Genomic DNA, 12,646 nt, shown 5'->3' on the forward strand with positions numbered 1-12,646 from the left:
TCCTCACATACCTCCTGATCATTTCTTGTGAGTTCTCCACCTTCTGTCCTTAATAAGGGTGTCACCCCGAACAGTTGCTAACTAGTAGGTGTATCTGATGACTTCGTGCGTAAAGAACTAAGTAAATTAAACCCAACTAAGAGCACCGGTCTAGATAACATCCCGCCTAAGTTCCTAAAAGACGGCGCCTCTGAATTACCAATTCCCATTGCGCACATAATAAATTTGTCCATAGCCACAAATACTGTCCCGAAAGGATTCAAAGAGGCCAGAGTTGCTCCTATCCTCAAGAAAAATAGTAGATCTGATGTAAACAACTATAGGCCTGTTAGTATACTCAGTGTGATGTCCAAAATTCTAGAGAAGGCGGTATACTGTCAAGTAGCTACGTATCTTAATGACAAAAACATTCTCCATAGTTACCAGTCAGTTTTTAGGAGATCTCATTCAACCTACACCTCCCTCATTAATTTGATGGATACCTGGAGGTTACCTGGAGGTTATTCCGGGGATCAACGCCCCCGCGGCCCGGTCCATGACCAGGCCTCCCGATGGATCAGGGCCTGATCAACTAGGCTGTTACTGCTGGCCGCACGCAGTCCAACGTATGAGCCACAGCCCGGCTGATCCGGCACTGACTTTAGGTATCTGTCCAGCTCTCTCTTGAAGGCAGCCAGGGGTTTATTGGCAATTCCCCTAATGCTTGATGGGAGGCTGGATTACCTGAGAACTGAAATGTCTCTAGGGAATTTCATGGGAATGGTAACCTTAGACTTGCAAAAGGTCTTCGATACGGTAAATCATAATATATTATGTAAGAAACTGCAGGTTATCGGCATGAGTTCTGAAGAATGGGTTAAATCTTACCTGAGCAACAAGGAACCAAATTGTCATGCAGATAACACGTGGGGCTCCTCAAGATAGTATCGTGGGCCTTTGCTATTCCTGTGCTACGTGAATGAAATGCCTATCAGTGTGAAATGCAAGTTTCTACTGTACGCAGATGATAGTGCTCTGATAGTATCAGGTAAAGACCCACAAGACATTACTAATGTATTATCACTAGAACTAGAATCCTGCAGCAAATGGTTGGTGGACAACAAATTATCACTACACTTCGGTAAAATGGAAGCCTTACTCTTTGGCAAGAGACATAAATCGAAAAGATTAAATAGTTTTAATACCCAGTGTAATGGTGAATTATCTGGGAATACCCTTCGACCCAAGCATGTCAGGAGAACTAATAGGGAACTAAAGGACCCCAATGGAAATAAGTCACTCTGTCTGACTTTTTTAGGTTATCCTAGGTTCTCTACACATATGCTGCTATGTATGATAATTCTATGTAACTGTATTTGTGTATACCTGAATAAACTTACTTACTTACTTACTTACTTACTTGTAAAGAAAGCAAATGCCAGACTAAAGTTCCTCTACAGACAGGCGCAGTGTGTACCCACTGAAGCTCGCAGGACCCTATGTCTAGCTCTCATGGTACTTTGCATTAACAAAAAAAAAAAAAAAAAAAAAAAAAAAAAAAAAAAAAAAAAAAAAAAAACAACTGAAAGATAAGCTACAAATCGCCCAGAACAAAATGGTTTGATTCATTCTGACCTGGATCCAAGAGAGCATGGAGGCCAGAATGAATTACAACAACTGGACATGCTGAATGTTGAAGACAGTAAATCAACTAAAGCTAAAATTGTTTTTATTATTATCACATGGGCCGATTCCCACCAAGGCAGGGTGGCCCGAAAAAGAAAAACTTTCATCATCATTCACTCCATCACTGTCTTGCCAGAAGGGTGCTTTACACTACAGTTATGAAACTGCAACATTAATGTAATATGTTTTAAAGTTGTCAGTCTGTGTTAAAGGTATTTGATGCAACTGGCAGTTTACTTACTAACATTGATGCGACAGAAGTTCAGTATGAATTAAAACAATTTGCCACTTTAGTTGTCTCGTGGCATACCTCTTTATCAATATTTAGCACTATGTTAAATCTATCCCAACTGTTTTAGTTGTTGCCAGAGTTTTCTGGGGTTATTCTTGTACCCTTCGATTTTTGAGCAATAATGCCTTGCCTTTACTCCTTTTATGAGTCTCTGTACTCTGTTCCTAACTCTCTGGAATTCATTTAGCGCTGCAATATCCTGCCTGTTTATCTTAAATTTTTTTTAGCAACTGGTCTCTGAATTTCATATTATTTAATATCTCAGTAGTCGACCCATTATGCACCTCTGTAATCTGTAAATACCTCTGTAACTTGTCATGATTGTGACCAGGTCTACCTGGAGTTCATTACCTTTGTAACTTGCTCAGTTATCAAAACTTTGGGGCCCAGTCCCTTGCCCCATTATGTACCTCTATAATCTTTTGACTACAGCCCACAGGATGGGTATGGGGTGCATAATAAACATATTAAACTCAGTAGTCATCCAGGGTTCAGTTCTCCGTTTAATCCTAACCTCATTAACTGGTTCAATTTTATCAAGGATGGCAGTAGTGAATACTGTTTTGAATTTTTCCCAGGCATCATTTACGTCAGTGCAACTTGTAATTACAAGTTGCACGGACGTAAATGTCCAATCACAATTTTGTAGCCTATTTACCAGTATTTCTTTGCTGTAGTTTCTAGTTGATCTCATTTCAATTGTCATGTGTAGGCCTGTCCGATCCCTAATAATTTTCCTGGTACATTAAATGACGAGATGATTGCTAAGACCTGTGGTAACGACGCCTGACTGGCTAATGTTGACAGCAGTTACAAAGGATGTGGTCTGATATGTTGGCTGAGAACTGTGTGATCCGGGTTAGTGCATTAATTAGTTGAGTGTAACTACATAATCCCAGAATTTGCTTATATCTATTACATAGCCCATTATTTTGCTGTTGGAAACAGATACGTATTGAAATCTCCCACAGATCCGAACATTTGCCTTGAAAAAATGAATTCTGTGGTTCTTGAGATCTGCTCAAGACACATTCCATTAAGAAAAAGAAAGAGAAGATGTAAACTAGAGAGAGACACTCCCTATACAGACGAAGGCAAAGAGTCACAGAGCTGCTGAGTGAGGTCAATATATCTGAAATACGAAGGGAGGCACTAGTCAATGAAATTGCAAATATCGAACCTAAACTGAAGAAATTTTATAGGAGACAAGAATCACAGGAAGAACTAAAAGCCATAAAGGAAATAAAAAAAAATATATATACTTCTTCTCTTATACCAAATCTAAGGGAAAAACAACATCCAGTATTGGGCCCCTGCTTAGACGGGATGGGACATACACAGATGATAGCCAAGAAATGAGCAAGATACTAAAGTCCCAATATGACTCAGTGTTCAGCGATCCACTGCCCACTCTAAGGGTCGACAATCCAAATGAATTCTTTATGAACGAAACCCAAAATTTGGTCATCCCAAAACTCTCGGATATTATTCTAATTCCACAAGATTTTGAAAAGGCAATTAATGACATGCCCATGCACTCTGCCCCAGGCCCAGACTCGTGGAACTCCGTGTTCATCAAGAATTGCAAGAAGTCCCTATCACGTGCCTTCGGCATTTTATGGAGAGGAAGCATGGACACAGGGGTCATCCCACACACACTAAAAACAACAGACATATCCCTACTCCGCAAAGGTGGCAGTAAAGCAATTGCAAAGAACTACAGACCGATAGCACTAACATCCCATATCATAAAAATCTTTGAGAAGGTTCTAAGAAGCAAGATAGCCAACCACCTAGATACCCATCAGTTACACAACCCAGGGCAACACGGGTTTAGAGCAGGTTGCTCCTGCCTTTCGCAGCTACTGGACCACTATGACAAGGTTCTGGATGCTGTAGAGAACTTTATTACTTACTTATAATAGGTTTAATTTACAACTTTATATACTAAGACAAAGTTAACAATAATCCTCATACCGGGTACCGCATTGTTTTCTTGATTTTCAGAATTCATAACTTTTTTTCTGTCACCCCTCCATTACCCCCCAAAAATGGGTAAATTACCCCCAGGGGGTAATTTACCCCAAGTTTGGAAACCACTGCTGTAGAGGATGAACAAAATACAGATGCAGTACACACAGACTTTGCAAAAGCTTTCGACAAGTGTGACCATGGTGTAATAGCACACAAAATGCGGGATAAAGGAATAACTGGAAAAGTTGGTAGATGGATCTACAACTTCCTGACAAATAGAACACAAAGAGTAATAGTAAACAGAGTAAAGTCCAAGGCAGCCATGGTAAAAAGCTCTGTTCCACAAGGCACAGTACTCGCTCCCATTCTATTCCTCATCCTCATTTCTGACACAGAGATGCAAGCCATAGCCATGCTGCACACTAACACATGCTTGATATACCTTCACCTGAGATAAAACACCTCAATTAAAATCCTAGAGGGCACTAGCTTATATACCGAAAACTAGAGGGACTAGCACTTGCACCCGAAAATCACTCACAACGAAAGCAAAAGACTTGGCAGACGATGCAACATCCCCCAAATCCAGTCATTCCTGGAGTGGAACCACAGTCGATGGCCTCCACTCCAAACCAACAGATACAGATACTAATGCCGGAAAAAAAATCCCCCCCCAGTACCAACAATACCACCAGTCCGATGACATTCTTCTTTGCAAATATACAGGGTCTAAAGCCAGCAACAAACAACAAAATACCTTTCATCCGTGGACTGTTTGCAGAGGCAAAGGCATAAGGCCTGTGTTTCTATCACAACAGACTGTTTGCAGAGGCAAAGGCAATGTTCACGGCTTTCACTGAGACCCACATAAAGGATCACTTGGACAACGAAATATGGATCCCAGGTTACAACCTATACAGATGTGACAGAGTGAACAGGCAAAAGGGAGGGGGGTTGGCCTGTACATTGCAGAGTCACTTGTTTGCACAGAACTGCTAAATGCCTCAAATGATGTAGTGGAAGTTTTAGCAGTAAAGGTCGAGAACCAAAACCTAGTCATTGTGGTAGTCTACAAGCCTCCGGATGCAACATCCCAGCAATTCCAGGAACAGCTGTTAAAAATTGACCACTGTCTGGAAAATCTTCCAGCTCCTGCACCCAACATCTTGCTCCTGGGGGATTTCAACTTAAGGCACCTAAAATGGAAGAATATAGCAAATAATATTGTTGCAGTAACAACACCAGGAGGCAGCTCTGATGAAAACTCACACTCACACGAGCTTTTAAATCTCTGCACAAAATTCAATTTAAACCAGCAAATAATAGAGCCTACTAGACTGGAGAATACACTAGACCTCATCTTAACTAACAATGATGATCTGATAAGAAATGTCACCATATCAAAAACAATATACTCAGATCACAACATAATTGAGGTTCAGACATGTATGCGTGGAGCCCCAGACCGACATAATGAGATTAGTCACGAGGGAGCATTCACCAAATTCAACTTCAATAACAAAAATATAAAGTGGGACCAAGTAAACCAAGTCCTAACCGATATAAGCTGGGAAGATATACTAAGCAACACAGACCCCAACGTATGCCTAGAACAGATTAACTTGGTGGCACTCGATGTATGCACAAGACTTATTCCTCTAAGAAAAAGGAGGAGTAGATGTAAAATAGAAAGAGACAGGCGCTCTCTTTACAGGCGACGGAAAAGAATAACAGAGCGGCTAAAAGAAGTCAATCTATCTGAAATGCGTAGGGAGACACTGGTCAGAGAAATAGCAAACATCGAACTTAAGCTAAAGTAATCTTATAGGAGTCAGGAATCGTGGGAAGAACTAAAAGCCATAAATGAAATCGAAAGAAACCCAAAGTATTTCTTCTCCTATGCCAAATCAAAGTCGAGAACAACATCCAGTATTGGGCCCCTACTTAAACAAGATGGGTCCTACACAGATGACAGCAAGGAAATGAGTGAGCTACTCAAGTCCCAATATGACTCAGTTTTTAGCAAGCCGCTAACCAGACTGAGAGTCGAAGATCAAAATTAATTTTTTATGAGAGAGCCACAAAATTTGGTTAACACAACCCTATCCGATGTTATCCTGACGCAAAATGACTTCGAACAAGCGATAAATGACATGCCCATGCACTCTGCCCCAGGGCCAGACTCATGGAACTCCGTGTTCATCAAGAACTGCAAGAAGCCCCTATCACGAGCCTTTTCCATCCTATGGAGAGGGAGCATGGACACGGGGGTCGTCCCACAGTTACTAAAAACAACAGACATAGCCCCACTCCACAAAGGGGGCAGTAAAGCAACAGCAAAGAACTACAGACGGATAGCACTAACATCCCATATCATAAAAATCTTTGAAAGGGTCCTAAGAAGCAAGATCACCACCCATCTAGAAACCCATCAGTTACACAACCAAGGGCAACATGGGTTTAGAACAGGTCGCTCCTGTCTGTCTCAACTATTGGATCACTACGACAAGGTCCTAAATGCACTAGAAGATAAAAAGAATGCAGATGTAATATATACAGACTTTGCAAAAGCCTTCGACAAGTGTGACCATGGCGTAATAGCGCACAAAATGCGTGCTAAAGGGATAACAGTAAAAGTCGGTCGATGGATCTATAATTTCCTCACTAACAGAACACAGAGAGTAGTCGTCAACAGAGTAAAGTCCGAGGCTGCTACGGTGAAAAGCTCTGTTCCACAAGGCACAGTACTCGCTCCCATCTTGTTCCTCATCCTCATATCCGACATAGACAAGGATGTCAGCCACAGCACCGTGTCTTCCTTTGCAGATGACACCCGAATCTGCATGACAGTGTCTTCCATTGCAGACACTGCAAGGCTCCAGGCGGACATCAACCGAATCTTTCAGTGGGCTGCAGAAAACAATATGAAGTTCAACGATGAGAAATTTCAATTACTCAGATATGGTAAACACGAGGAAATTAAATCTTCATCAGAGTACAAAACAAATTCTGGCCACAAAATAGAGCGAAACACCAACGTCAAAGACCTGGGAGTGATCATGTCGGAGGATCTCACCTTCAAGGACCATAACATTGTATCAATCGCATCTGCTAGAAAAATGACAGGATGGATAATGAGAACCTTCAAAACTAGGGAGGCCAAGCCCATGATGACACTCTTCAGGTCACTTGTTCTATCTAGGCTGGAATATTGCTGCATACTAACAGCACCTTTCAAGGCAGGTGAAATTGCTGACCTAGAAAATGAACAGAGAACCTTCACGGCGCGCATAACGGAGATAAAACACCTCAATTACTGGGAGCGCTTGAGGTTCCTGAACCTGTATTCCATGGAACGCAGGTGGGAGAGATACATGATTATATACACCTGGAAAATCCTAGAGGGACTAGTACCGAACTTGCACACGAAAATCACTCACTACGAAAGCAAAAGACTTGGCAGACGATGCAACATCCCCCCAATGAAAAGCAGGGGTGTCACTAGCACGTTAAGAGACCATACAATAAGTGTCAGGGGCCCGAGACTGTTCAACTGCCTCCCAGCATACATAAGGGGGATTACCAATAGACCCCTGTCAGTCTTCAAGCTGGCACTGGACAAGCACCTAAAGTCGGTACCTGACCAGCCTGGCTGTGGCTCGTACGTTGGTTTGCGTGCAGCCAGCAGTAACAGCCTGGTTGATCAGACTCTGATCCACCAGGAGGCCTGTCACAGACCGGGCCGCGGGGGCGTTGACCCCCGGAACTCTCTACAGATAAACTCCAGGTAATAGTTCCATATCTTCCTTTGCAGATGACACCCGGATCACCATGGCAGTGACCTCCATCGAAGACACTGCAAGACTCCAAGCAGACATCAACCAAATCTTCGAATGGGCCACTCAAAACAATATGAAGTTCAACGAGGAGAAATTTCAACTACTCAGATATGGAAAACTTGAAGAAATTAAAAATGTGTCAGGGTATACCACAAATTCTAACCACACAATAGAGCGGAAAAGTAATGTGAAGGACCTGGGAGTAATAATGTCAGAGGATCTCGCCTTCAAAGACCACAACAATGTATCTACCTTATCTGCTTGGAAAATGATAGGATGGATAATGAGAACCTTTAAAACTAGGAACGCCAAGCCCATGATTCTCTTCAAATCGCTTGTGCTCTCTAGGCTGGAATACTGCTGTACACTAACGGCTCCCTTCAAGGCTGGCGACATTGCAGACCTGGAGAGTGTACAAAGAACTTTCACGGCACACATAAGTGCGATAGGACACCTAAACTACTGGGAACGGTTGAAGGTCCTTGATCTGTATTCCCTCGAACGCAGGCGAGAGAGATACATGATAATATACATTTGGAAGGTCCTGGAGGGATTGGTACCAAACCTGCACACGAAAATCATTCCATATGAAAGCAAAAGACTCAGCAGGAGATGCAACATTCCCCCGATGAAAAGCAGGGATGCCACGAGTACACTGACAGACAACACAGTAAGTGTCCGGGGCCCAAGACTGTTCAATTGCCTCCCAGCATACATAATGGGGATTACCAATAGACCCCTGGCTGTCTCCAAGACGGCACCGGACAGGCACCTAAAGTCAGTACCTGACCAACCGGGCTGTGGTTCGTACGTCAGCTTGCGTGCGGCCAGCAGTAACAGCCTGGTTGATCAGACCCTGATCCACCATGAGGCCTGGTCTCAGACCGGGCCGCGGGGGCGTTGACCCCCGAAACCCTCTCCAGGTAAACTCCCAATATCACTGTCTCAGAATTCCTATCAATTCCGGACAAGACCCTCGAAAAATCCTCTAAGAATCAATCATGGGTAGGGGGACGGTAATCAGTTCCTACTAGGATTTGTTTAGTCTTGGGTAACAACACCTCAAGCTATAGAATCTTCAGTGTATTATCATTTAAATCAGGTCTTGGGTTATAGGCTGTCGTTTCTTACATAAGCACAGGGACAAAGGAATTAATGTACAATTGCTATGGATCCCATCACACATTGGATTACTCCTTCATGATAAAGTTGATATGTTAGCCAAGAAGAGTACCCAGAAGGAGAATGTAGAATATAACTTTGGTATATCTGTGTCTAACATTAGGAATAATATTATGAGAGAAGTAAATGAAAATGATTGTTATAGGAATGCAGTTAAAAGCCTGAGTAGATCTATAACCCACTATGATAAGATGAACGTAGATAAGTATGTTTATGGAGCAACTTGCAATGTGAACAGACTGACTGATGTTGTAGTGGCCAGGCTTGGGCTTTGTTATAAGTGCTTCTGGCAGTTTGGGAGACACACAGATGATGATTAAACTAAATGCAAATTATGTGATCAGGCATATGGTCACTGTCTTGAACACTATGTGCTTAATTGTCCACTTATTGAGGAATACAGACAGACAGTATAATAACATGTGACATGTCAAGATATCTTATTAATGAAAATAAGATACCAGATATACTAGCCCCTCCCCACATCAAACTACACCTGTACAAGATGATGATCAGACCTCTGCTGGAATACCCCTGCGCACCCATGTCGCTCACAACCAAAACCAACATGCTAAAACTCCAAAGAGTCCAAAACAAAGCCCTCCGCTTCATCACGAACACCAGACTCAGAGACAGAATCAGATCAGAGGACCTACACATACAACAGAGAATCCCCTCAATCAACGTCCGATTAGACAAACTTACTAAGAGACAACTATATGACATGCAGGAACTCTACATGCCTGACAGAGAGAATCCCCCTCCACCAGCGAACACAACCGACTATACCATCACCACCCCTCCCCACAGATCCCAAAGAATGACCCTCCAACAAAGAGTTCGACGCTTTATCCACAAGGAGAACTTCCCTCGTCCCAAAATCTTAAGCGACCTCCCCGAAGATGAAGAATGGATACCACCGGAACCTTTCTATGTCCAGTAACATGGACTAGCGCCCTCCGTCTCCGGGTGACCCACTTCTACCAACCAACACCTCACAACTGACCTCGTTGCACCTACTACTACAATTCAGCAGGACACCACCTCAGTCACTGCCTTGCTGGCCGACTCCAGGTGAGCAACCAACCTCCATCGAATGCCCGGCAACCCTCGCCTGCAGCTGCGCCTCCTGACCAACCTCTTGCGAGAGAGAGAAAAAAAAGCAAGCAATTCTATGCAGTATGCATCCTTCCAATTCAATGACGCACTGGTATAACACAATATAGCAATGCGAAATTGATGGGCAGGAGGTATACCCTACTCATATAACTAACCTCTTCATAAATCACTAATACCCCACCGCCATTTCTATTCCTATCTAAGCACTTTATGTTGTAACCTCGTCGTCAGTCACCGTGACATCCAACCAGGATTCAGAAATGGATATAACTGCCGCCCTAGTTCTATTGGCTAGGATCATAATCTCTGACATCTTGGGTAAGAGTGACCTCTCCTTGACATGAATAAAGTGAAGGCCTGTTTTCTTGAAGCAGTCAAAATCATCTATATTTGGCATGGGGTCATTTGCGTTAAAAAAAGTTTGGTAACTCAATGTCAGCACTACTAAAGGGTAATTGCATTTGAGTGCATTTGTTACAAATATTAGCATGACCGAACATACAACCATAATGCACCATTATGAGAGGCGGGTTCCAACCTTAATAATAATATAATAATGATCTTTATTTTTACAAATACATGTACAGGTACAACCTATACAGGCCTAGCTGACAATACTACTACTACTGTTTACAATAATGTATTACCACTGAATATATCATTGCTTAATTAATCTTAAGTTAACTTTAAGCCTGCCCATAATGCTCTGCATACAAGGGGCTTTGGCATGTTACACTTAATTACTGCATTCCTTTGTACTTCTCTGCTGTATAGTCCTTGTGGCTTAGCGCTTCTTTTTGATTATAATAATAATTTGTACTTCTCTGTATCATATTCAAATTAATAATAATAATAATAATAAAATCTTTATTTCTACAAGTACATATCCAAGGTGTACAGGCCTGATATCAATTACATACTAGTATGTAGAAAGCCCCTTGTTATGCAGAGCATTTCGGGCTAATTAGGTCAATTTTGTCCCAGGATGCGACGCAGACCAGTCAACTAACATCCAGGTACCCATTTTACTGATGGGTGAACATGGACATCAGGTGTCTCAAGGAAACGCGCCTTATTGGTTCCACCCGTACCGGGGATCGAACCACGGACACTTGGTGTGTGAAGCTAAAACGTTGCCTACCAGGCCACGGTAGGTGGCCTGTATAAGGTGGTGGATGGTACGTGGGGCAGTAAGGTTCCATCCTGGAGCTGCATGCTTGGAGATAGTACTGACACTTGCCATATATAAGGTGATGTATGGTACATGGGGCAGTAAGGTTCCATCCTGGAGCTATGTACATCCCTATGGAAATAAGTCATTTTGACTTTTTTGGGTTATCCAATGCAATGTACACTTTTATTACTATGCATGATAATTATACTTATGTGTACCTGTACGTAAATAAAGTTAGTAAGACTTGCGTGTATGAGTGAAGGTAGGTATGGCCGGAGGTTCTATCTTACACAAGCAACTGTCACTGGCCTTTACAAACCCAACAACACGAAGAAGAATTTATAAGTGATTTTATACAATTCACAAATTGTTACGATAGTTGCTGCCTCAGTTTTGTCTTTGGGTTTCGTATTTGTTCATACAATTGCTCAGTCTGTTATCGGTTAATAAGTTTTAATCAAGTTCCGTGCGTAAGATGGTAAGTTTTTTTTTTTTTTCAAGTGACCTTTTGGGTTATCCTAGGTAATTTACACATACTTTACTAGGTATGATATTTGTACTTATGTGTACCTGTACCTAAATAAACTTAATTATATTAAATAAACCCCCTCAAGGGAGGTTTCATTATACCTGTGAAGGTTTTTGATCCAAGGAACTGGAATTGTTCTTCCTGTTCTTGCTTATACATTAATAATCAATAATAATAATACTATTAATAATAATACTTTTACAAAACATTGCATAAAATTAATGTTTTAATCAGATTTCAGTCGGAGCAGCGGAAGCATCGCCATAATAATATTATTATAATCATGGGGGAGCGCTAAACCCATTGGATTATACAATAATAATAATATCTTTATTTCTACAAGTACATGTACATGGTATACAGGCCTAGCTGACATCGATAACATATTACACGTACTATATAGAAAGCCACTTGTTATGTAGAGCATTTCAGGCAAATTTGGTAAATTTTGTCCCAGGATGCAACCCGTACCAGTCAACTAATGCCCAGGTACCTATTTTAATAATAGGTGCCTTAAGGAAGCACGTCCTAATGTTTCTCCCCGTACCTGGGATAGAACCCCGGACCTCAACACGTGAACCGAGGTGCAAACTGCAGGTAAGCAAGAAAGAAAGTTTATTCAGGTACAGGTACACATCAATACAGTTACATAAATTATCATACATTGCAGCATATGTGTAGATTACCAAGGGTAACCCAAAAAAGGCAAAGTGACTTATTTTCATTGGTAGTTTTTGATTGCCTCAGTAAAGGTAGCTCAGTTAGGTTAGGTTCTCAGCTCACACACTTAAGGTCTGGGATCGATCCCTGGTGTGGGTGAAACATTTGACATGTTTCCTTACACCTGCTCTGATTCACCTAGCAATAAGTAG

At 41.9% G+C, this 12,646-nt stretch overlaps 1 protein-coding gene across 4 annotated transcripts in view; it reads left to right on the forward strand.

Annotated features, from left to right (window-relative positions):
• The first annotated feature begins 11,214 nt into the window (after positions 1-11,214).
• Syx18 (syntaxin 18) overlaps positions 11,215-12,646 on the forward strand; it is a 67,517-nt gene continuing 66,085 nt past the window's right edge. For 2 of the 4 annotated variants that reach the window (XM_053780283.2, XM_053780282.2), the window contains exon 1: positions 11,519-11,723. Coding sequence is in view for 3 of the 4 variants with exons in the window: in XM_053780282.2 (XP_053636257.1) it covers positions 11,721-11,723 (3 nt within the window). In the remaining variant the exon portion in view is untranslated. Of the gene's footprint in view, positions 11,322-11,518; positions 11,724-12,231; positions 12,372-12,646 lie in introns of those variants that run through there. The other 2 variants (XM_053780281.2, XM_053780280.2) reach the window with 2 other exon arrangements.

Source organism: Cherax quadricarinatus, chromosome 36, assembly GCF_038502225.1.
Source record: "Cherax quadricarinatus isolate ZL_2023a chromosome 36, ASM3850222v1, whole genome shotgun sequence".
NCBI lineage: Eukaryota > Metazoa > Arthropoda > Malacostraca > Decapoda > Parastacidae > Cherax > Cherax quadricarinatus.